The following is a 26024-nucleotide window of genomic DNA, read 5'->3' on the forward strand; positions in this document are numbered from 1 at the left end:
TCTTTTTTGGTTCTCTAACTATGTTTTTAAGTTTGGGGTATACATTTAAGTTGAGCCTCTATTATGGCATCTTTAAAAAGTTTCCACGCAGCTTGCAGGGATTTGACTTTTGGTGCTGTACCTTTTAATTTCTGTTTAATTAACTTCCTCATTTTTGTGGTGTTCCTCTTTCTGAAACTAAATGCTACAGTGTTGGGCCACTGTGGTGTTTCCCCCACTACAGGGATGCTAAATTTAATTATATTATGGTCACTATTACTAAGTGGTCCAGCTATATTCACCTCTTGGATCTGATCCTGTGCTCCATTTAGGATTAAATCAAGAATTGCCTCTCCTCGTGTGGGTTCCAGGACTAGCTGCTCCAAGAAGCAGTCATTTAAGGTGTCAAGAAACTTTATCTCTGCATCCCGTCCTGAGGTGACATGTACCCAGTCAATATGGGGATAGCTGAAATCCCCCATTATTACTAAGTTTTTTTATTTTTATAGCCTCTCTAATCTCCCTGAGCATTTCTCTGTCACTATCACCATCCTGGTCAGGTGGTCTGTAATATATCCCTACTGCTATATTCTTATTATTGAAACATGGAATTACTATCCATAGAGGTTCCATGGTACAGTTTGGTTCATTTAAGATTTTTACTTCATTTGACTCTATGCTTTCTTTCACATATAGTGGCACTCCCCCACCAGCATGACCTGTTCTGTCCTTCTGATATATTTTGTACCCTGGTATTACTAAAAAGAACAGGAGTACTTGTGGCACCTTAGAGACTAACAAATTTATTTGGGCATAAGCTTTCATGGGCTAAAACCCACTTCATCAGATGGATGCAGTGGAAAATACAGTAGGGAGATATATATACACAGAGAACATTAAAAAATGGGTGTTGCCATACCAACTATAATGAGACTACTCAATTAAGGTGGGCTATTATCAGCAGGAGAAAAAACTTGTGTAGTGATAATCAGGATGGCCCATTTCCAACACTTGACAAGACGATGTGAGTAACAGTAGGGGAAAAATTAGCATGTGCAAATTTCTTTGTGTAATGACTCATCCACTCCTAGTCTTTATTCAAGCCTAATTTAATGGTATCCTGTCTGCAAATTAATTCCAGCTCTACAGTTTCTTGTTGGAGTATTGAGACTTTTAGGTCTGTAATTGAATGACCAGGGAGACTGAAGTGTTCTCCGACTGGTTTTCAAATGTTATAATTCTTGACGTCTGATTTGTGTCCATTTATTCTTTTGCATAGAGACTGTCCAGCTGATTATCATCATTCCACCAAGTTACTGTGATGCCTGTTATATCAATATCCTCATTTAATACGAGACACTCTAGTTCACCCATATTATTATTTAGACTTCTAGCACTGGTAGATAAGCATTTTAGAAACTTTTTAGCTGTCTCCTATTACATGATGTAAATAAATGGGACTTTTTTGTTGTTGACTGTTTCTCATCAGATCCCACCTATATTTTACAATTTTCCATCCTCTCCTCCTTATTATGACATAGGGAATCTCCATTTATAGTCCTCCCCTAAGTGATGTCCGAACCATGTGCTTCTCTGCACCTGTTGGCTTTCCCTCAGCCCTAAGTTTAAAAACTGCTCTACAACTTTTTTAATTTTAAGTGCCAGCAGTCTGGTTCCATTTTGGTTTAGGTGGAGCTCATCCTTCCTATATAGGCTTCCCCATTTCCAAACATTTCCCTGGTTCCTAATACATTTAACACCCTCCTCCCTATATCATTGTCTCATCCATGCAGTGAGACCCTGCAGTTCTGCCTGTCTAACTGGCCCTGCATATGGAACTGGAAGCATTTCAGAGAATGCTACCGTGGAGGTCCTGGACTTCAATCTCTTACCTAGCAGCCTAAATTTGGCCTCCAGGATGTCTCTCCTATTCTTCCCAATGTCATTGGTACCTTCATGTACCATGACCACCAGCTCCTCCCCAGCACTAGACATAAATCTATCTAGATGTCTTGAAAGATCTGCAACCTTTGCACCAGGCAGGCAAGTCACCACGCGGTTCTCCCGGTCATCACAAATCCAGCTATTTATGTTTCTAATGATCAAATCATCCATTACTAATACCAATCTGGGGGAGTTCCCTCGCCCAGAGAAGTATCCTCAGTGCGAGAGGATACCACAACATCATCTGGAAGGAGAATCCCAACTATGGGATCATTTCCCTCTGCTCCAGTTTGATGTTTTCATTCCATGAGGCTTTCATCCTCCTCAACACCACAGAGGCTGTCAGACTGGGGGAGAGACCATTCTACTGTGTCCCAGACAGGCAGGGCCGGCACTTCCATTAGGCGACCTTAGGCGGTCGCCTAGAGCGCCAGGATTCAGGGGGTGGCATTTTGTGCGCTCCCCATGGGGCGCGCTGGAGTGTCTGGTTCTGCTCCCGTCGCGCTGCTGAAGAAGGACCTCCTGCCGACATGCCATAGAAAACAGCAACAAGCAATTGAGCAGCACAATGACTGCCGCTGTCGCCTGCGGCATTTCAGTGGAGGGTCCTTCTTAGACGGCGCAACGGGAGTGGAACCGGAAGCTCCTGCGCACTCCGTGGGGAGCGCACAAAATGGCGCCCCCCGAATTCTGTCCAGGGCGCCAGAAACTCTGGAGCTGCCCCTGCAGACAGGGGCGGCTCAGGCACCAGCATGCCAAGTGTGTGCCTCGGGTGGCAAGCCACGGGGGGGCACTCTGCTGGTTGCTACGAGGGCGGCAGGCAGGTTGCCTTCGGCGGCATGCCTGCGGAGGGTCCGCTGGTCCTGCGGCTTCAGCAGACCTCCCACAGGCATGCCGCCGAATCCGCGGGACTGGGCACCTCCCGCAGGCAAGCTGCCGAAGGCAGCCTGCCTGCCGTGCTTGGTGTAGCAAAATTCCTAGAGCCCCCCCTGGTCCCAGAAAGTCTCATGTAACTCTCTGTCTTCTTTAGCTCCTCCAGCTCAGCCACCCTGGTCTCCAAAGCCCGTACATGGTCTCTGAGGGCCAGGAGTTCCTTGCACCAAATGCACACACATGCCACCCACAGGGCAGGTAATCGTACATGCTGCAGTGGCTGCAATAAACTGGATAGCCCCCACTCTGTTGCTGGACTTCTGCCTGCCTTCTCTATTTACTCCTGCAGCTGGTTCCTTTGCTGATGTTTGTTTTTTTGTTTTTATCAGGGGGTGGTTTTGGCTTGAAGTTTAAAGAAGTTTAAGGAATATTAAGTGTATGTAGACCCCCTCCCTCCCCCCACACACTCCCCCTGTACTACCTTGCAAAACTCCCCTATTAGCTGCTCCTGGTCTTCCTGAGTAGTCCCACCCCCTGGTTAAGGGTAATGGGCGCTAAAGGCCTTAGGGATCACAGCCTCATTAAGAAGCTCTCAGCCTTGCCTAGCAGGCCGCTAGTCTCAGAGCACACATGATCAGCACACGGTCCCCCAAACAAACAGATCATCCAGCAGCAAGCACACCACAACAGACAACAAACTTACCCCAAGCGTCACATAACCGCTCCTCCTTCACCTGGAGAAGTTGCTCGCAAAACTCCCGTGAGCCCCTCCTGTTCGCTAGGTGAGGTGGGAGGTAGATGGGGGGGTAGAGACGGAGCAGCTGGGGTGGGTGTAGAACTTGAGGGCTGAGGAAGGGCAGGAGACTAGAGTGAGGGGCAGGCTGTGGGTGCCACTTACTTCTTTGCCCAGCCCAGGACTTGACCAGGCAGAGGCTGCTGGGGGCTGGGCCATGGGCTCCCACTGGGCCAGGTGGTCCGGCCGCGTGGTCCATGCCAGGGCCTCTGCACTTATGTAAATGTGCACAAGGTGCCCACAGCATGCACCCTGTTTATGTGCATTAACAGTTTGTGCTCAGAGTCCGCACTCCAGCTTGCCATGAATCTGCTGCCATGGGCTGCTGCCTGGTTTGCCTGAGGGGGTGTTGTCCCAGCAGTGGAACGTGGGTGCCAAGGAAGGCAATGGATTGACATTTTCAGTTCTTGTCAATCTCCGTCAGCTGTTTCACCTTCAGTAGCAGGACAAGCTCAGCTATGAAGATTTTCAGAGCTGACACCAGCAAATTCCTCCGTCAGCTCTGGTTTGGTTTCAGAGGCTTTCTTGGTACAGAGAGTTTACTAGGCTGGAAGACCAATGAATTAGGAAGTGTGTTTACCAAGGAATGCTGACAGGGGGCTGGCGATCAGGTGGGCACCAAAAACTTTGGTGGTGTGATAAGATTGCTAAAGATGGATACAGACTGAACATCCAGACAGACAGACTTTAGAACCTAGCTAGCAACTGAGCGAGGGGGCCATTGATCTGCAAAGAGGCTGTGGGATTTGCCTTGATGATGATATTTTATAGGATGGGAATCTGGGGATGAAGCTATTTACCCAGGGCCGGTGCTTCCATTTAGGTGACCGAGGTGGTCGCCTAGGGAGCCTGGATTTGGGGGGGTGGCATTTTGCCACCCTTGGTGGCGATTTGGTGGTGGGGGGATCCTTCTGCGCTCCGGGTCTTTGGCGGGTCCTTCACTCGCTCCAGGATCCGCCGCTGAAGTTACCCAAAGACCGGGAGCACGGAAGGACCCCCTCGCCGCAGAATTGCCGCTGATGACCGGGAGCACGGAAGGAACCCTGCCTAGGGCACCAAAAACCCTGGCGCCACTCCTGTATTTACCCAAGATAGAGCTGGGAATAGAACATAGGTCTCCTGACCCCTACACCTCTGCTCTCACCACCAGACTATGCTGCCTCCCTCAGGGGTGCAAGCTTAATAACCATTATTACTGAAGCAGTATTACACAGCACCGTCCTGCAGATGAGCAACCGCTTGGTTTATCTTCACTTTTCAACTGAAGCACAGTTCTGCAGCGACTCAGCACTGCCACCCGGTGGCTAAACAGCTACTGTTCATCCTCTGTGCTTATACTGTAATTATTGCTTGTCTGCTAGAAATGGCCCAGGACAGTTTGTTCAAAGATCCAGAATTCTTTTATGAAGCACTGACTCTCATTCTATTTCTAAACCTAAAACCTTGAACTTCAGAATTAGTTGGTCTTGTGCAAAATCAGATGGCAATTCAGGATTTTTTATCCCTTTGGAAATGGCATATTCTATATATACCCCAACCCATGGGTGGACATTTTCTAAGTTACTGTAGTGCAAACTTGAATATGGATGCCCCTATCCCAGAGCCGGCATCTCTACTAGGTGAGTTTCAAAAAACATACAAACAAAAAACCTACCTTCTCTAAGGTGTCCAGTGTGATGTTGCTGTGCTAAATTTGTCTCAGTGTAAGCAGAGTCAGGATGAGCTCTACCCTGACATCTGGTGGTGAATTATGGTGAGTGTGGAAAAGAATTTCAGGGGCTGATAGTGTTTGCATAGGCACACCCTTCCGCTTGGCATAGCCCACGGCAGCCTGGGATGGTTGCTTTGGCAGCTGTGGGATCCCCAGTTTCTTTGTTGTTTGGTCGAGAGGAGCGGAGTGTTGTCACCCTGATTGTGTGGATGAGGAACTGTGAAACCGCTTTGTGACAGGGAGTCTCACCATCAATTGAGTGGCACTTGCTAGACAAGAGAGTGGGCTCCTTGTGTGAGCCAGAGCCACCAAGTGCACCTCCTCTTTTCTCCACTGTTGAATATCTGTTGATATGCAGAAACTGAATATCAGAGCTGATTTTTGATTCCCTTAAGAATGTAAGTTACAGGTTACTGAGCTGAACTCACTTTGGACTAATGGTGCACCAGCACTGGGGCTCCCCCACTAAGAGCTGAAATCACTAAAGAGCTGTGTTAACTAGTGGGGGAACCTGAAGCTATATTGCGGAGCAGAGCAGCTGGTGGAGTGGAGCAGTTTGTGGAACAGTTGGAGTGCCCACGGAACGAGTGGAGCTGAGCAGTTTGCGGGGACAGCTAAAGTGGATCACAGGACGGCTGGTGGAGCAGAGCAGCTGGTGGAGCGAAGCGGAGCAGTTCATGGGGAAGGCGGAAGCAGAACACCACAGAGAGGCAGGGCAGTCTGCCCCAGACCATGTAAGGTGCCCCTTTCTACCCAGGCTGGAGGGGTGGTGGGGGGAACCCTGCAGATAGACTCTTGAACTCTGGGGCTGCACTGACCCGGGACAGAGACATTTGGGTTGTGGGACTTTTGGGACTGTGAGTGATTTGGGGGTTGCTGGACTCAAGAGCCCAGGGAAAAGGACACAGCCTAGTTGAGGTGTTTTCCCAATGTAATGCTATGTTGTTTATCTCATGTTATTAAACATTTTCTGCTACACTGAGACTCTGTGCTTGCGAGAGGGGAAATATTGCCTCTTTGAGGAGCCCAGGGATGTGTATATAAGATTTTCCCAAGTCACTGGGTGGGGGCTGGAGCTGGTTTGCATTACGTTGTAGGGAAGGGACCTCTATGTATTGAACCCGGCCCTTGCTGCTATCAATTTGGCCTGGCAGAAGGGTTACATCAGCTTGTGGCCCCTCTTTGTTTAGGCCATAGGGTATTCTCAGTTAACAGACCCCTTGCTACTTTTGCAGGGGTGTGAGTAGAGAAAATACATCTTTGCCATCTCTAATCTCTGTGTGTCCCCTTTTAACTCATGCAAGGAAACTGAAAGCAACAGGAGTTTAAATTAAAGACATGTATTAATTTGGGATCCCAAGTGATCAGTTTCTATCCGTATAGGTTCATTGTTTCATTGGCTTCAGTGCATTTAATGCACCTATTCTCAGGCTCTGAGCACATGAACAATTCACTTTATAGAAACACACAGTTACCAACAATGGCAAGCACTGAACTCCCCAAGACACACAACCTGGGACTCAGTCAGACCACCGGGAATCAGGTGTATAGGCAGCCTCAGGGAACAGCTGTCAGGTATCTGGTCTGTAGCAGAGCCCCTCTCTGGGCAACGTAAGGAGCACAGCTAGATTGTAGTAGGCTGCCTAATTGGCTACTCTGCCTGATTGGTTAGAAGAGTCAGCAGACCGACTCCTACACCTAGCAGCAGCACCACTTCAGTGACTGCTTCTAGTGTTGGTACCTCCTTGTTCCCAGCTTTGCCTCACTCCAAGTGACCTGGTCCTGACCCTTGGCTCTGATTTGTAACTTTGGCTGTGGTGTCTAGGTCAGACCATGGGCTCTGATGCCTAAGTACTGCTCTAACTACTGGGCATGACTGCCCATATCTCGGTCGCTTCCAGCAGCCCTCAAGGGATGAATAGATTCTATGGCTAAAAGGAACCACGACGACCAACTCCTTATAGCACAGGCAGACAGACAACATCCACAAAATAGTTCTGTCTGAACTACAGCATACTTCCTGGGCTAAAAACAGCCAGTGAGAGAGAATCCACCAGCGCCCTTGATGAGTTGTTCTAATGGCTAATTGCCCTCCCTTAGTTTGAGTCTGAACTTGTCTAGCTTCAACTTCCAGCCTTTGCAGTGGTCCTCTGCAGATCTCATAGAGCCATCCTCAGGAGATTGCTGATGCCCACCCAGATCCTCATGGAGCAGCTCTCTGGGCATTGCAGAAGATCTTTGAGATCTTGCAGGGAGTTACATGCCCCCCCTTCTCTGCAGATCTCAGCAGTTTCAGCTGTGAAAACCCTGCCCTTTTTCCCTCACAGCTGGTGTGGTGCTCCACTCATCTAGGGACTTTCCAAAATCATTGGTGAAGGGCCTCAGTTGCCTAGTGGTAACATTCCAGCAACTTTCCACTGTTTCTCCCAAGGGGCTTCTTCCTGTTGGATGTGCTATGGGGTCAGTCTTATATGAGGCAAGCAGTAATGCTCCTGTAAATGACTTCTGCCCCTCACCTCCCATACAGCAGTGCCCTCTTCTTACTTGTCACGCCTAACGGGCCAGCTGGTTAGCCACTGACACAACAGGCAGCATCAGGTGAGGGTGATGCTGTGCACAGGGAGCTGGCCATAGCTGGGAAATTGATTTGGATCCTCCTGCCACTCATCAGATTTCCCCCGCAGCTGGAGAAAAGTGAGATGCTCTTGGGAGGTGATGAGAAGAGAAGGTGGGGGAGAGACGAATTATGGGTCCCAATTCACCTGGTTTCCACCACTGGCACTGGGGCTGGGGGAGCTCTTGGCAATGGAAACTCTCCCTAGATGTGGGGACAGCTGTAAGAGTGGATAAGGGTAGGATGGGGATGGGCAGAGGATGTACGGATTCAATGCACTAGGAAGCCTCTGGATCAAGGCGTTAGGTGGAAATAGATGGAAATAGCAGGGCTGATGGATTTAAATTTGACTCTCTTTTAAAGTGACACTTGCTGTTTAAAGTAAGATTCCCTAGTAGCGCAGAAAACACCAGCTCTTCAAATGTTAGGGCTGTAGTAACCATGTTTAAAATCCCCTCTCCTTAACCCATTGGCCAGAAACTCCTATTACCAGGTCTCCAGGCAAGCTCCATTCAACTTAGCCAGGAGCGGGGGGAATGTGGGTAAATAAGAACACTGTACTCTAAGCTACTGTCGGGAGAGGACACTGGACTAGATGGACCACTGGTGGGACTCGGTATGGCTGTTCTTATGTTCTTAAGCACAAGTGAGTTGTATAGCTTCAGTCCGCTGCTGGTGGGTCATAAGAATATGGAATCTAGAGCCAGGCTGCTGTCATGTGGGCAGCTCACCCAAAACAGGCAGAACATGTAGACTAGATCTTGGAGCCTTTTCTCCAAAGCTCCAGGTCTCTACTGCTTGTGGGAAAAGAGGCTCACCTGTAGGTGCAAATAGTATCAAGTCTTATGCTCATTCTTTATTTATAGGTATCAAGCCACTAGGTGGCAGCTTGATTACCAACACTTGAGCAGTTCTGATTTCATCCAGCAGAAGACAGTGGTGAAGAATACAGACCAGCCAGTGCCTCATCATGATAGGGGATGCAAGGAATAGCACCAGGTGCACACACACCGATTGTTCACGGGTATTTAACACGTCTATGGCTAGCTTTCACCCATCCTAGAAGCTGGAATTTTAAGAGTATTTGGGTGAGGCTCCTGGGACTGATAACTTAAACAAAAATATTTATTGGAGAGAAATTTGAAATAAAAAAAACTCATTTTTAAGGCAGGTCTTTGGAAAGGTAGGTAGTAAAACATGGGGCTGTTCATGCTTGAGAGACTCCCATTGAAGTGTGACCAGTAGTGCTGTATAAAATCCTGTGGTGCCAGCTCAGAGGTCTGTGTGTACCTCTTTCAGATTTTTACTTTGAGTGGGTAACATTGCACCAGTAGCCCAAAATGTCAGAGTGAATCTCGGTGAAAACTTCTAGGACCACATCTGGTTTTGTATGGAAGTCTTGGGAAAACCCCAAATTTCACTAGACACCATGAACATAACCCCAGCCTCGCTTGAAACTTGGCTAAAATTCTTGGCAAACTCAGAGATGCTTTGTGAAACCATGGCAAATTTGGACTGAGGTTTGCCAGAAAACCCCAAACACCTTGGGCTAGGGGGTTTTGTTATGAAAGTTACTTCCAACTCCACTGACTGGTGTTTTGGGGAACAATAATGTGTTGCTTATTTTTCACATGGAAGCAATGGAAAGGGAAAAAAAATACAAAATTGATTTGATTTGAAAATGTGCTTGTTTTCATTGCACATGTAAAAATCCTGTTTCAAGACGAGAAAAATTCCAAGTTGCTTTCCCCATGGTCATTAACAAAAGATTCAGAGCAAAGTGGTTAATAGCATAAGGAGCTTAGGTTAATTATTACGCTTGCCCTAGGGATAGCTCTGAACTTTTACTATGACAAGCATCCAACCTGCACATAAACTAGTTTGGTAAGTTACAGCACGACATGATTCAGTTACTTGCAGAGCAATTAGAGTTAGTGCCTGGAACACCCTTGTCCCAGAACAGCAACAAAATTGAACCAAGCTGTCAGGTTCCAAAGGGATGAAACTACAAAAGTTACTCTGAAACCAGAGGTAGCTGTGTGCATCTCTCATCTGAGCAATGGAAGAAAAGCACATAAGAACAGGTAAGCAGTATCATCTTTTTTTTGGTATGTCTTTATGTGTATAGCTTCAAATGCAAGGTCATTGTGAGTACAGGTTGTGGAGTCTGGCCAGTCCTGATTGCAGTGGCATTGAGAACTATAAGGAGGAGCCATCAGCCACTGATTGCATTGTAAAGTGGCAGAGCTCATACCACAAAAGATAGATGCAAACTAGTTTGTGGATGTCTTCCATTACTATAGTATCCACGCATGACTATCTAATCTCTATCAGAACCTGGAAGCAGGAGGAGCAGAGTGAAGGGAATACATATTACTGAACATTTGTCAACTTCGATTGAGAGAACCTGGCTGTTTTCTCTCTCTCTTGTTTACTTACCAGGGCCGGTTACAAAACTTGCGATTTTTAGCTACTGCTCTGCTACAGACTCACCGTGGGACATTGTACTAAGTCACTTACCTCCAGGGGGGCTGGAACAATTTGTATAGTGAAGGTGCTGAGAGCCATTAAACTAAACTGTAAACCCTGTATATGATGGAAACCACTTCAAGCCGGGGGGTGCTCCAGCACCTATGCTTACCTCTCTGTGAGATCTGTAAAAGAGAGGCTACAATATATATCTGCTTCAAGCAGGAATGTTGGGAGACCCAGTGAATTAACTGAAATGTGTGCAGCATGCTGAGACCTTTGGCTGAAGTGCCCTGTAAGCTATTAATGGCCGGCCATGGCTGCCGGATTGAAAGGGGGATGTAATTCAAACAGTCCGCTTTGTTGATCTCAACAGGAATAGCGGAAGGCTTAACGTTTACAAGGTACCTGTTCCAGGCCTAACCACAGCTCTGTCCCGTTCGTAGTCTTTCTGAGTGCCCCCCTGAGGTGTCAGCCTTTTTTCCTTTCCCAGCTTGGAGTGAAATCCCACAGTTCTCCCACTCCTAGAAGCGGGTCCTAGGCTACAGTATCCTATGTATCTACTGTGCTCAGGGCTTAATTTGTGCCAGGGCGGAGTGCCTGGACCTCGAGGCTTGGCAATTCATAGCTCTGGCACCTCTGGGCTTGCGGCATCAGTTAAGAATGTAAAAAAAATTGCTTGACCCCCCCCAGCACCTCTTTCATTACAAATTAAACACTGACTGTGCTTACCTGGCTGGTCCGACCCACGTTTCTTCCCTTTGGCAATCTGTGACCAGTGGTGCATCTGCGTTGTTTGTTTTGCAGTAGGAACAAAGAGTACAAAGGAAAAAAAAAAGATTCTTGAACAACAGTCTACACCAGGAGTTGGCAGCCTTTCAGAATTGCTGTGCCGAGTCTTCATTTATTCACTCTGATTTAAGTTTCACGTGCCAGTCATACATTTTAATGTTTTAGAAGGTCTCTTTCTATAAGTCTATAATATAGAACTAAACTATTGTTGTGTGTAAAGTAAATAAGGTTTTTTAAAATGTTTAAGAAGCTTCATTTAAAATTAAATTAAAGTGCAGAGCCCCTTGGACTGGTGGCCAGGACCCAGGCAGTGTGAGAGCCACTGAAAATCAGTTCGCGTGCTGCCTTCGGCACGCGTGCCATAGGTTGCCTACCCCTGATCTACACACACGCCTATCTTGAGAGCCTTGCAAATCCACAGATATCCATGAACTGTTTTTGTGGATCAGCTGCGAATACAAATTTTGGATAAAAAACTAGATAAATTCACGGAGGATACGTCCATCAATGGCTATTAGCCAGGAGGAAGCTGGGAATGGATGACAGGGGATGGATCACTTGATGATTATTTGTTCTGTTCATTCCCTCTGGGGCACCTGGCATTGGCCACTGTCAGAAGACAGGATACTGGGCTAGATGGACCATTGGTCTGACCCAGTATGGCCGTTCTTATCTGTGCAGGGCTCTACCTATTTAGGCTTACTATCCCCCGAGGGTAACCTAGGCAGCCCTAACTCTTTCATACGTTCCCAACATGTGTCTGTGTCTCAGTCTGGTTCCCTCGAACGACACCCACTCTCTTGAAAGAATGTTCCTTTCTAAACCTGCCCCAGGTTTTCTGCTCTCCTGGGTTCTAGGCCATGGCTACACTCACACTTTACAGCACTGCAACTTTTGCGCTTAGGGGTGTGAAAAAACACCCCCCTGAGCGCTGCAAGATACAGCGCTGTAAAGCCTCAGTGTAATCAGGGCGCTGCATGCTACACCCGTAAAGGATGTGGTTTATATGCAGCGCTGAGAGAGCTCTCTCCCAGCACTGCCGCTCCGACTACACTCACACTTTGCTTTGAAATTCCAAATGTAGCCATACCCTTTAGTCTTTGTTCTGCCACTGACAAGCCACTTCACCTCTCCATATCTATTTTCCCTCCCACTGTCTGTCCATCTTGTCTATTTAGATTTTAAATTCCTTGGGCCCGGGTTGTCTGTACAAAGGGCCTTAATTTCGGTTGGGGCCTCTAGATGCTACCATAATAATCATTGTAAATTACGCCTTCCTGTTAGCTCCGTGTCTTGCTCTAGTCCTCCCTTCCTGTTTGCTCGACGTGTGAGTTGCACCAGAGTTGAGACTCTATAGATTTTCTAAGACTCTGAGCCTCCTGTGATTGTTCCCCCCTGCAGTAATATCCCCATTTTATAGTTAGGAAAACTCAGGGGTAGGTGGTACTTTAACCACCCACCTCGTGCAAGGGGGAGCATATAGCTGCAGCACTCCTGGAGCAGCCAAAGAGAGGAAGTGAACCTCAGTGCCTTGGTTAGCGTTGCTGGGCTTTCTGCAGTGCCAGCTGAGGTTCTGACCCTGGACACCTTCACGAGGAGGTGGATTGAGCTCACAGATGTTTTTTGCACAGAGTGCTGAAGAGCCAGAAGAGTTTAATGTAGCCCTTCCAAGGGAATGGTGCAACTAAATCCCTTAAATCCTCTTGACAATCTCTCACTTGGTGCCAAAATAGTAGTAGGGCTTGGGAAAACCTGGTCCTGGGTGCTGAGCACTTGAAGATCTGGCTCTTGGAGTGGATGAGGCTTCATGTACTGTTATCAGCCTCGTGTGTGTTTTAAATCTTTATTCATGAATGAGATGAAATAAATCTCTCGCTGACGTGCTTTTTGATTTCAGGAAACAGCCCTTCCTACATGGCAGAACAATGACTCAGAGCAGCATGGCCTGCCTTGAAGGCTTGTCATGTGAATAAGGAATATAGAGGAGGGTTTAATGTTACAGGGAAGGAGCGCGGGCACTAAAGCCACATGCTAGACCTGTGAAGATGTGAGCTATCTCAGGGAAAGTCTCCAGTGCAGTTGAAGTCTGGGGCCAGAGATGAACACTTTGCTACCGTCCTTTATGAACGTGGAGCTGCTGCTCTTTGCAGGTGAGTGCTAGAAGGTAGGGGCTCTCAAACTATTATCTATGGGGCCAGCAGGACAGAGGAACCAATGCCACTGGGAAGGGAGTGGGATTGTTGGGAGGCTGGGAGCAGCTTTGCAAGGGGCTCTGCCTTTGTGGGAGGCTTATGAGGTGGTTTGCGGAAAGGACAAAGTTGGATACCATAGGGCACTGGTGGTAGCATGCAGGATTTCATACAGTGTTGTAGCTAGTATACAGAATGTGCCACTCTGCTGGTCCATAGCTGGGTCTGTAAAACACAGTGTATAGAGACCACTGGCAATGTCCAGTGCAATATTTCACCTACCTGATACTCCAATGCTGGGACACGTGGCAGTGATTTTTTTTTTCACTGCAGTAAATGACTATCTCCTCTAGGTTGCTGGGTCAAATTTAACTCAGGCCAGTAGTGGACAAAAGTTTTTGTCATCTGATAGTTTTGTCTGATTTTGGTGAAACATATTTGGATCTCAGTCTAGTTCCTAGTGGAAAAATGTCCATATCTCACATTATCATAACTACTGCTCTTGTTGATAGCCTCAACAGAGGTCCTCTGTTGGAATGGGAACTGCAAAGTTCTTCCATTTGTAGGTGGTTCCATAAGGTTATTCACTGGCAAGGGAAGCTTGCTCTGTTGCTGTCTTTGCTGTGAATAACTAAGAGACATTCTTAGTTTCTAGCCTCCGCTACGTTTACTAAATCCACCTAAACACAAGTCAGAATCTGTAAACGGTGTGGAACACAGCTCCTTCATCTGGCTGTCCCACTAGGCAAGGAGCCCTTTGTTTCTCCTTTCAGGGGCTCTATATAGTTTTCCAAGAAAACGTTCCATGGTTTAACTAGACTGGTTATCACCAATCCCTCTGCAGAACAGAACACTCTACAAGTGGAACAAAACTGGGGCAAAGCAGTGACTGCAGGAAGGCTTGTAAGCTCAGCATAGCAAGGCCTAGATGTCTGTCTCATTTTCAAGAGGGAATTAGGCACCTAGGAGCTTATGTCTCATTGGACTTTATATGTCCACCCACTTATATTCATTCTATATACATGTGTGTGTGCATATTATGTATTTCTAATCTATTTTAGCTCCTCCAGTTGTGCTGTTTGGGATTTGTTTATTTAGGGGAGATATACTTTGGGTCAGAACATGCTGATAGTAAACCTCCCATGCAGAAATGTGTGTCAAGCATTGCCAATGCCATTGTAAAGATACATGCTGCACACAACTGATTGTGCTGGTGTATTACATTTCATCCTGAAGTATCTGGGTTATTTTTGCAGTGGCATCTGCAAAGTTATTCACTGAACCGCAGGAGGGCAGCCTTGCTGGAGGAACATGGATCACCCTGACATTGGATGGTAAGTTTTAGGAGGCTGCTAGTAATTGGTGGAAATCATTGGATAAAAATGGGGCACTTGGAAGAATTACCAGGGGTCAGCTGTGTTTTGAAACACAAGTCTATAACAGGGTTCAAAAAATAATTAGATAAGTTCATCAAGGATAAGTCCATCAATGGCTATTAGCCAAGATGAGCAGAGATAGTGTCCCTAGCCTCTGTCTGCCAGAGGCTGGGAATGGGCAACAGGGAATGGATCACTTGATTACCTGTTCTGTTCATTCCCTCTGGGGCACCTGGCACTGGGCACTGTCGGAAGACAGGATACTGGGCTAGATGGATCTTTGATCTGACCCAGTATGGCCATTCTTATGTTCTTAATTTGTCATTCTGGTATTGGCAACCATAAATGTAAAACAAAACTGAAAAAACCCACACAACAACACAGCAGTCAGGCGCCCCAAAATCATGAAATTGGGTTGAAAAATCATTAGATTTAAAAAAAAATTAGTGTTGGGTTCTTTTTATTTGCCTTCTGGATTTTGAGCATTTAGGCTGCACTCCAGTAACATTGACATGCTTTTCTCTGAAATCATAAGAGCTAGAAATATACTTCTTTTTTAAATGAAAGCTGAGATTTTCATATAGTCACATGACTCCACTAGCCAAGGCTTTAAGAAAACCATCAATTATATTGTGAGACTTGTGATAAAATCACAAGACTTGCCAATATTGTCAGTCACATAGGCCATAATTGTCAAACTTGGGTGCCCCAAACTATCCATATAAATAATGCTACCTAGCTCTTATATAGCACCTTTCATCAATAGATCTGAGAGCACTTTACAAAGGAGGTCAGGATCATTATCTCCATTTTTACAGATGGGGAAACTGAGGCACAGAGCCGGCAGAGTGACTTGCCCAAGGGTCACCCAGAAGGCCAGTGGCAGAGCCAGGAATAGAACCAAATGTTCTGAGTCTGTCCAGTGCTCTGTTCTTTATGCCATAAATAAATGACCTGATTTTCAGAGGTGCTGAGCACTGACTTCAAAAGGAGTTGCAATTCCTCAGCATCTCTGAAAGATCAGTCCATTTGTGTGCGCCTAAATATGGATTTTGGTGCCTGCCGTTGGTGCCCAAGTTTGAACATTTTGGCTTAGTCATGTATAACCATGCAAAATATGTGGAAAGGAGGTGTAAAATGCGAAGGTGCCAGGTAGTGGAGAATCAGGCCCAGTGCAAGCAGAATGCTCTATAACAGAATGTTTATGGGAGAGGTTGCATTTAAAAGCAGTTCACCCAAAAGAAGATACATAGCTGAGTAGGAAGATGAACCATGTTTTAATATGAAAGACAGTTCCCCACACTTGGTTTTAAAATCCTTGATTAAGGGGTGGCACTGCTGTTGATAGACACAATCTGAACTGCACTCTGTAAATGTTTTAATATGTTATTGTCATGACTACTAAAGGATCCTGCACTTACAAAATGTTTGTCATTAATGGATTGCTTAGGTCTGAGATCTCCCCAGTTACAGTTCATGTACTCCACCAGTGGGTCTTTGCTAGAAGTGTCCCTAGTGAGTTCCATTCTGCCTCCAGTACGGTGTGATGTCCATCCTGTATATTTCGATGTATCCATCATCAGATGCAAAACGAGGTACGACACTCTATTAAAGAGGTTCAGAAAGGACTTTCTAGGCAGAAGATGCCCTAGGAAAACATGTGAGGATGTTTTCTTGTTGTTTTCTGAATGCGTGCTAGCCTCAATGACTGTTTGAACCATTAGCATAAAAGACCTGCTAGGATCCAATGACTGGAAAGGTAGAAAAATTCAAATTGGAAATAAGGCACAGATTTTCAGTAGTGAGGGTAATTGACCAGTGATATAACTCACCAAAGGGAGTGGTAAATTCATCATCTGGGATCTCTCTATCAAGACCAGATGCGTTTCTAAGGGAGAAGACTTTGCTCACCCGCACGTTACTGGGCTCAATAGCATTCATATGTATTGGGAAGAATAAATCTTCCATTCCAGGAATCATGGGGGTTGAGAGAGGAATTCTCAGGCCTGTGTTCTGCAGAAGGTCAGACTAGATGACTCTAGAGGTTCCCTTCTGGTCCTAAAAGCTCTTAATCCAAGTGAAAGACTCACTATCCCCACACCTGGGCACGGCAGGATGAAGCAAAGCTTTGAGAGTCTTTTGAAAATTGGGGAGTATGCTCTCTAAAGCTAGCAAGAGCAATACTTCTTAAAGGGGCCCTCATGGATTTTGAGCCACACATGTAGGGTTTGTGCTGAAATCCAACTCAGGTGACTAGATTGACCGCTGAACTCCCCTCTTGCCCCCAGAGGTGGTCCATGTAGGTTAAATTTGGGGCACACTGGCTGGCGATGGAAAACTTCCACAGCTGCTGCCCATGCTATACCTACTATAATGTCCTTTGCCAGGCTGTTATACTGGTTGAGGAGTCCTCTTCTGGAGAGTGGTGCCCCTTGTCTGGGAGTCATGGCACAGCGTCCCCCTGTGACTCTGTTATTGGCCCTGCCTCCACACCCCTATTCTGCACTGGTTCATTTGTGTCAACCTTGGTTTTATCTCCTCCTCTCCTCTAAAGAGGAGACACATTAGATTAAATAGATTACAGAGATTAAAGTCAATGGAGCTACATGAGTTTACATCCACAGAGGATCTGGCCCATGTTTTACTTTAAAACTCATGAGCTGTTGTTTCCTTTGAAGGCCCTCGCAGCAGGAGGGGCTGTACCAGCTGGAGGTGATTGCCAATGGGCAGGTGATAAGCAACCTGAGTGGGATGCCTTGTGACAACTGCACTTTCAAGGTAAATTCCAGGGAGGGATGGGAGGAAATGGCTAAAGATAATCCAAAGGGGGATGCAACTCAGAGTAACAGACTGAGCAAAACAGAACTTCGATTGACTGTTAGGGTGGGGGGAAATTCTGAAAGTGCTATCTCCTAGGTTGGAAAGAGGTAGATGCACTATTACTTGAGTCATTTATAACTAGCCCTGACAAAGTGCTAGGGGATGAGGAATAATCTAGCCCTGGTTCCCTAGTAGGGGGACCCGATGTCCCAATTTTATAGGCACAGTCCCGATACTTAGGATTTTGTCTTATATAGATGCCTATTACCCTCTCCCGCTACTTGCACCCCAATTTTTCACACTTGCTATCTGGTCACCTTATTCCCAGAGGATAGATTAGATGACCCAGGAGGTCTTTGTCTGTGATTATGTGACAATATGGGTCCTAGTCACCCTCTTTTTGCATTTTTAAGGCATGCAATGGCAAAATGCTCTTATGAATGTATGCAAAGTCAGGCTACTAAATCTAACACACACAGATGTCCCCCTGACTTCTTCCTCCCACCAATTCCCTGGTGAGTACAGACTCAATTTCCCTGGAATTCCCCACTAAAGAAAAACTCCAACAGGTCTTAAAAAGAAAGCTTTATATAAAAAGAAAGAAAAATACATAAAAATGGTCTCTCTGTATTAAGGTGACAAATACAGGGTCAATTGCTTAAAAGAAATATGAATAAACAGCCTTATTCAAAAAGAATACAATTCAAAGCACTCCAGCAACTATAGACATGTAAATACAACAAACCCTTTTTGTACTCACAGTTTGGAAACAGAAGATTAGAAAGCAGGAAATAGAAAAATCCTTCCCATAGCTGAGAAAGAGTCAGACAGCAGAAGACCTAAGAACAAAGGACACACACACAACAAACCCTCCACCCAGATTTGAAAAAGTCTTGTTTCCTGATTGGTCCTCTGGTCAGGTGGTTCAGATTACTTCTTTCCAGGTGAAAGAGACGTTAACCCTTAGCTATCTGTTTATGACAGGGCTGATGTCATTATGGAGAAAATTCCCCTCTACACACTCTACTTCTAGTTCTTTGGGGGAGGGATAGCTCAGTGGTTTGAGCATTGGCCTGCTAAATTCAGGGTTGTGAGTTCAATCCTTGAGGAGGCCACGCAGGGATCTGGGGCAAAAATCAGTACTGGGTCCTTCTAATGAAGGTAGGGGGCTGGACTTGATGACCTTTCAAGGTCCCTTCCAGTTCTAGGAGATAGGTATATCTCCTATTATTCCCCTCAAGCCTTGTACTAGCTCCTAAAGCAAATGTCTTAGAGGGTACAGGCCTGTAAATTCCTTGCATTACTGCTAAATATAATAAATGGAGAATTGAAGGCAAGACTCTGAATATAATAAAGGGAAGCTAGCGATATGGCTTGAAGCCCATGATAACCCAAGAGTTCTGTATACCAAAACCATGGGTTGATCAGGGAAGGGATGGAGTCAGGCACTGCTCCCCATGGCACTCATCCAGATATTGCAGAACTTTGTCACTCGGGAAATCTTGAGATCAGCTCTGCTTCCAAGGTTTCCAGGTCTTTGTGAGTTTTGGCCTTGTGGGAAGTGTTACCTGAGGTCCCCTAAAGCCAAAGCTCTCAGTAACTTTACTTTCTGCAAGGCAATATCAGGAAATAAATCAAGGGAGATGCAGCATCTCTGTCTGCTATAGGTCTGGCATAAATCACACAGAATCAAATGCTTTTACTTAAAGCTTCACTTTATTAGTCTCCAGCACTTTCACAAGAATGGCGTTACTCAGAGTCTCTGCTTTAGTTAGTCTTAAGCACATACAAACACAATAGGTTATAGATCACTCCCAAAAAATAGTTACCCGTGGTCTGGAGGGGTCTCGAGTGGTCAAACGACAAAGTTCAAGTGGCCAGCTACCTGCCTGTCACTGGGGATTCCAAGGTATCTGAAAGGTCAAATACAATTTCCTCAGACCTGTCAACCCCTTTAATGTTAGTGACTGTTACAATTACATCAACAACATGTCAATCAAAGAAAAACCATTAAGCAAGCACTTTTTAAGCTATTAGTTATACAGATGTGTTTCTGCAGAGTCTGCAGTCTCATGGGCCCTGACACACGCACACAGAAGTCAAATATGGATCGACTTGATGTTTTTCACAGACACTTACCTCAGCATATCAGAGAGGACATAGAATCAGATTCAGCCCTCATGGTCACTGCCCCCCTTCTCTCCCAGCTTTGCCTTGGTCATGCAAAGGTTGGTGCAAAGGCCTGACAGGGGCTGCTTTGGGCAATACACAAAATAATCAATGTTCCATCCCAGTAGCTGGCTGTGGCTTGAGCACCTGGCTGGTTGCTAAAAATGCCCCCTCTCCAGCAGAACTTTTCTTGGTGTGTTTCCGCTTGTGGGTGAAGCCAGGACACGCAGAAGAAGATGCGTTATGCTGTGTTTTGTCTTTCTGCATATCCAATGCAGCAATGGAGACACTGATAAGAGCAGAAGAAGGCTCAGATGCCTGGGTTCTCTACCTTCTAATTACTGTGGTAGCTTGCAACAGTCATTTACCTTCTCAGTTCCCCATTTGTAAAATAAGAATGGTTCCACTTGGCTCCTTTTTTAAAACCCTCAATTCTGCTCCCACTAACGTCAATGAAAAAAGCGCCAGTGGCTCATTTGGGTTCAGGGTCAGGATTTATAAGAGCAGTGTATTACTATTTATTATTATTATTATTATTCTAGGGTAATGGAGATCACTTAACCCTTGCAGAGCAGGATCCTCAGCCCATAGCTTTTGCTAGAGAAGAAGCCCCTTTGTGCCTGTCAGTCCTGTCTAGCTCTTTTCCAGGAGTGAGCGGGCGAGCCCGACGTTTTCAGCAAATTGCACATTAAACTACACAAGTCGTTGGGCAGTTCAGCTAGCTTAGAGAGTTGATGAAAAATCACCAGGGGATGCTGTTAATGAGACACATTCCAAGCTAAATAAAACACAATGCGTCTCTTTGTTTTGGGACTGGAAACCTCTGAGCCATGAGTATTAAAAAATTAATTTGGCCTCTCCAGTAGACTGCAAAACCCGCTGCAGGCAGCGACAAGTCTGAACTGCTCGCAGAAGGTTTTCTTATCAGCTGGTGGCTGTTGCCTCACTGCTCTAATCTGCTCCTTGCTCCAGCCAGTTGGGCTGGCTGTTGGCCGGTGCTGATCTCTCTTCTTTGCGATGACTGGCATGAAGGGAGCTTGATGCTAATGCTCATGAATTTTTTAGACTGCCATGTCTCCAGCCCAGGAGGGAGGCAGAGGCCAGAATCTATCAGAGAGTGTGATGCTATGTTGTGTCACATGACAGCTCAGAGGGAATCAATGTTGGGAAGTCATAGAAAGTCTGACCCCAGCTCTGCCAGGTCTTAGGTTGCTCGAGTGCTTGACTCCAGAATATAGGCGCATGTCGGGAAGGGAGAGGGAGAGATGGCTAGGATCTGTGTGAGAGAGGGATAGTGGGCATGGGGCTGGAGAATGAGAGTGTAGGAGGCCCCTACTTACCTTTTAATAGGGATAAATCCTGGTCCCATTGAAATCAATAAGAGTTTGCTATTGATGTCAATGGAATCAAAGTTTACTTTAGCCCAGTGGTTCTCAAAAACAGTCCTCTGCTTGTTCAGGGAAAGCCCCTGGTGGGCCGGGTTGGGCTGGTTTGTTTACGTGCCACGTCTGCAGGTTCAGCTGATTGCAGCTCCTACTGGCTGCGGTTTGCTGCTCCAGGCCAATGGGGGCTGCTGGAAGTGGCGTGGGACGAGGGATGTGTTGGCCGCCCTTCCCACAGCCCTCATTGGCCTGGACTGGCGAACCGCGGCCACTGGAATCCGCAATCGGCCGAACCTTCGGATGCAGCAGGTAAACAAAATGGCCCGGCCCACCAGGGGCTTTCCCTGAACAAGCGGCGGCCCGGCTTTGAGAACCACTGATTTAGCCCATTAGTAATATTTGGGGCTAGATTCACAAAGGTATTTAGGTGCCTAAAGATGCAGATAGGCACGTGGTATGATTTGGAAAAGTGCCTACCTCTCACTGACAGTCAGTGTAAATCCCACTAGGCCCCTAAATTCCTTTGTGAAGCTGACCCTTAGCTCTTACATGGTGCTTTTCATCTGGAGAGTTCAAAGTGCTTCACAAAGGGAGATCGGAATCATCCTTCCCATTTTACAGATGGGGAAAGTGAGGCACAAATGCAAAGTGATTTGGTCACAGTCATGCAGCAGGCCATGTGTGGAATCCAAATCTCCAGCCTCCCAGTCCAGTGCCTATCCACTGCCTCCCAGGAACACAAAACTGGACTTCTTTACCGTGCTCTGACCACTGCAGCTGAAACCACAGTTCACACGTTGTCCAGTTTTGGGATGACATAATCTCATGAAAATCCCAAATGCTGCATGTTTCTAGGAAAGCAGGAGTTGTTAGATCAGATCAGGCAATTGGTCCATCTAATCCAGTATCCTGGCTCTTAACACTGGACAGTCCCTGAAGCCTCAGAAGGAGCCAAAAAAAACCAACCCCTTGATACACTTAATCCTGCAGGAGGCTCGACTAGAGGACCTCTTGACGTTCCTTCCAGCCGTTCCTTTCCATGGTTGGAGCAGGGTAAATACTTCCCACAATACTCCGTGGATACTGGCTTGTGTAAAGCTCTGGGAGCCAGATCCTTGGCTGGAGGTCAGTTAAGCTACGACAGTGTATCCCAATGGAGGAGCTGGCTCTGTATTCATTCTACCCATGCTTGCTTTCCAAGAACAGTCTAGAGAAGAAGTGAACTGGCAGGAATGCTTGACGGGAGTGTTAACTGCATATGGGAAAACAGTCCCCACAGCAACGGATAGACATGCTATAAAGATCAGTAATATTCACAGAAAACAGCAGGGTTTCGAACTGAAACTCACACACCAGGAACCTGAGACTAAGAGTTACATTCAGGTAAAACAAGTGATGCCATGTGAGCTGTAATTCCAATCAGAACTAATGCTTAGATTGCAGATGTTGGCTTACAAACTGTCATCAGGCCTGGAATCATTTGTAGAAATGATTCAGCCAGCAATTTTGAAGGAACAAAGGAATTTGGGACAATCACAGGCTGCTCGCAGAGAAATGAGGGGCAGAAAGAGAGAAAAACATCGTTGACTCGTTTTTTTGCTATGAATGATTGGTTCAACTCTGTGCCAAGGTACCCATGGTCAACTGGGCAATGCAGTGCACAGAGGAAATATGTAGGACTGTGCTCTAGTGGGGAGACACTGTAGTTACACCTTCCTGCATGCAATGACACTGCTCAAGAGGCAGAGACATAGGAGTTCAGGAGCACCAAGGGAAATGATTAAGGCTGCCAGGAATGCTCTCCACGCCAGAGGGACTGTGTCTGGAATCTCCACTCTGTGCACACAAGGGTGCTGAGGGTTTGCATGGGAGTGGGAAAGCAGGTTACCTTTCTTAGATAGGAACAGTAAATGCTTCTTGCCGAGCACACTCCTCTCAGGGACCCTGAATACATTTGACCATATGGACACATTCTCCCTCACTCCCCAACTGCTCTATCCATATAGGTGCTTCCTCATCTCAGATTAGTGCCCAGAGTTATAATCTGGCCCTTAGTTTCCAATTTCTGCAATGATCAGGTTATGTTCTGGAGCATGAGATCATCTTGCCCTTGTCTCCTGCAGGTCGAATTAGATCCTTGGTGACCCGTGTGCAGACCTGTAACTGATTAGCAACTTAATAACAGTTTTGTTGATGAGGCAGAAGATGGAGAAGAATGCAGTTCTCTCTTCTCTTCGCTGCTCTGGAACTGCAGAGCTAGCGGGAATAACCAGCAGTAGAAACCTATTGTCATCACTAAAATCAGCAGATTTGACTATGAGAACACACGGGGAGTAAATTTGCTGATAAGAAGGGAGCAGTTTTACATAGTCACTCATCAAAGTAAAAATGCACTTTAAAGACAAGCCCCAAAATAAGTGTGTCTGAAATACTGGTTGCCAGTTGTGTTGCGAACGATGCATAATCGGATCTTGTAGGGCTGCTGTAGAAGCTTGTTTATTTAACAACAAAATTCTTTTTGCAGTTTTCTGTTGCACAGACACCTGTGGTTTACCAAGTTAATCCACCATCTGGAGTCCCAGGTAAGGGATCTTCCTTTAAAATGGAGACTGCTTTGATGTTGCATATTTTCATCTTCCTTGTGCAAGGGCTGCCATTTTAGCTGATACACTGGGGATTAAATTAGGCACCTATAGAGCTGAAAACATGAGCTACTACAGTTTGAGCTATGAAGTTAAGGCTCCATAGTTAGTAAGACTCATATCCTGTAGATCAGGCACAGTGGGGTTGCGTAGCATGTAGGGTTGCCAGATGTCTGGTTTTCAACCGTAATGCCCGGTCGAAAAGGGACCTTGGTGGCTCCAGTTAACTGCCGACTGGGCTGTTAAAAGTCTAGTTGGTGGTGCAGTGGAGAGCTGGGGCTAAGGCAGACTCCCTACCAACCCTGGCTCCGTGCGACTCCAGGAAGCAGCCACCAGATCCCTATGGCCCCTAGGCACTGGAGAGACCAGGGAGGCTCTGCGCACTGCCCCCACCCCCAGGGCTGGCTCTGCAGCTCCCATTGGCTGGGAACCATGACCAATGGCAGCTGCAGGGGCTGGTGCATGAAGGTGCAAAGGCAGGGCACACCGTGCAGAGCCACCTGACCAACCACATGCCTAGAGGCCACATGGACTTGGTAGCTGCTTCCTCAGATCCACGGTAAATGTCACTGGGGCCCCCACATGCCCCAACCCCCTGGCCCAGACTGGAGCCCCCTCCTGCACTTCAAACCTCTTATTCCCTTTTCTCCAGTCCCACCCCAGAGCCCACACCCCACCTGCACACCAAACCCCTCAGCTCTGGCTCCACCCCAGAGCCTGCACCCCCAGCCAGAGCCCTCCCTCTCTCCCCAACCTCCTGCCCCAGCCTGGTAAAAGTGAATGAGGGTGGGGAAAAGTGAGCGATGGAGGGAAGGGGGATGGAGCAATCAGGGGCAGGGCCTTGGAGGAGGGGCAGGGCCTTGGAGTCAATTTTTTATTTCAGAAGGTGGAGAAAGCTACTAGATGGGAGGCTGTTCTAGATTTGATTTTGACAAATTGGGAGGAACTGGTTGAGAATTTGAGAGTGGAAGGCAACTTGGGTGAAAGTGATCATGAAATGGTAGAATTCATGATTCTAAGGAATGGTAGGAGGGAGAATAGCACAATAAAGACCATGGATGTCAAGAAGGCAGACTTTAGCAAACTCAGGGAGTTGGTAGGTAAAATCCCATGGGAAGCTAAGGGGAAAAACAATTGAAAAGAGTTGGCAGTTTTTCAAAGAGACATTATTAAGGGCACAAGAACAACCTATCCCACTGTGTAGGAAAGATAGGACATATGGCAAGAGACCACCCTGCTGAGAACACCAGAAGCCTGCTCTTAGAATCATAGAATATCAGGGTTGGAAGAGACCTCAGGAGGTCATCTAGTCCAACCCTCTGCTCAAATAAGGAATTGCTCTTCAGCAAATTCTTTCCACACAATTCCACCTGCTTCATTGAAAAGTCCTTGAAGTTGCCAGTCAAAAGCCAGGGGTGAAGAAGAGTAAATGTTGTTAGGGTCACATTGATACAAGAAGTTAACAATCCTGTCCTCTTGATTTATGTCTATTGCAAAGTTAAACGACCTGCTGGTCCCCAGGGAACAAAAGCCAGATTTCTGACCCCTTGAGCTGACCCTGCCCTTTACAGAAGTTCAGGGCTTTGCTGAATCACATTTCACCAATACATGATGCAAAATGTACTTACCTGGCCCAAGCCTACCGGCAGTGACCTCAGAGAGGTAACGGGAAGGCAGTTTGTCTCATTCAGAGCGGAGGACTGACCATCAAGACTTCTGGGTTCTATTTGCAGCTCTTCCACTGACTTCCTGTGTAGCCTTGTGCAGATCATTTAGGGACAGATTTTTAAAAGTGTTTAGATGGCCAAAGATGCAGAAAGGAGCCTACTGTGATTTTCAAAAGTGTCTAGTGCCTAAATCCCATTGATTTAAATGAGTTAAACACCCAGACCCAGATCCTCAAAGGCCCTTAGACTTCTAACTTCCACTGAAATCAACAGATGTTCAGAACCTAAATACCTTTGAGGATCTGGGCCTTGGACGCTTGAAAATCCCATTTGGTGCCTAAATTCCTTTAAAAATCTGTGCCTCAGTTCAATCACTTGTGCAATGGGGATAACCATGTTTTCCAGTTCATAATTCCCATGTGTGATGGTAGATTCTGATCTGAGTTGGACCAGTGTAAAAGTGAAATGTACCCACTGAAACCAACGGTGTTAATCTGGAGTAAGGGGCAAAGACAGCAGATTTTGACCCACTGACTTTTGTTGTCATTTTTACCTATTTGGTCTCAGTACTGTATTAACCGCCCCAATTCAGTGGAGTGCTAAA

General features: G+C 46.5%; 1 protein-coding gene across 5 annotated transcripts in view; it reads left to right on the top strand.

Moving 5' to 3' along the window:
- The first annotated feature begins 9804 nt into the window (after positions 1–9804).
- PKHD1 (PKHD1 ciliary IPT domain containing fibrocystin/polyductin) overlaps positions 9805–26024 on the top strand; it is a 391543-nt gene continuing 375323 nt past the window's right edge. For all 5 annotated transcript variants that reach the window (XM_030555225.1, XM_030555227.1, XM_030555226.1 and 2 more), the window contains exons 1-6: positions 9805–9998; positions 13073–13325; positions 14621–14698; positions 16191–16335; positions 17419–17518; positions 23636–23693. In XM_030555225.1, the coding sequence (XP_030411085.1) occupies positions 13274–13325; positions 14621–14698; positions 16191–16335; positions 17419–17518; positions 23636–23693 (433 nt within the window). In that variant the 5' untranslated portion in view covers positions 9805–9998; positions 13073–13273. The remainder of the gene's footprint in view (positions 9999–13072; positions 13326–14620; positions 14699–16190; positions 16336–17418; positions 17519–23635; positions 23694–26024) is intronic.

The sequence above is a fragment of the Gopherus evgoodei genome, chromosome 3, assembly GCF_007399415.2.
Source record: "Gopherus evgoodei ecotype Sinaloan lineage chromosome 3, rGopEvg1_v1.p, whole genome shotgun sequence".
In the NCBI taxonomy this organism is placed as follows: Eukaryota; Metazoa; Chordata; order Testudines; family Testudinidae; genus Gopherus; species Gopherus evgoodei.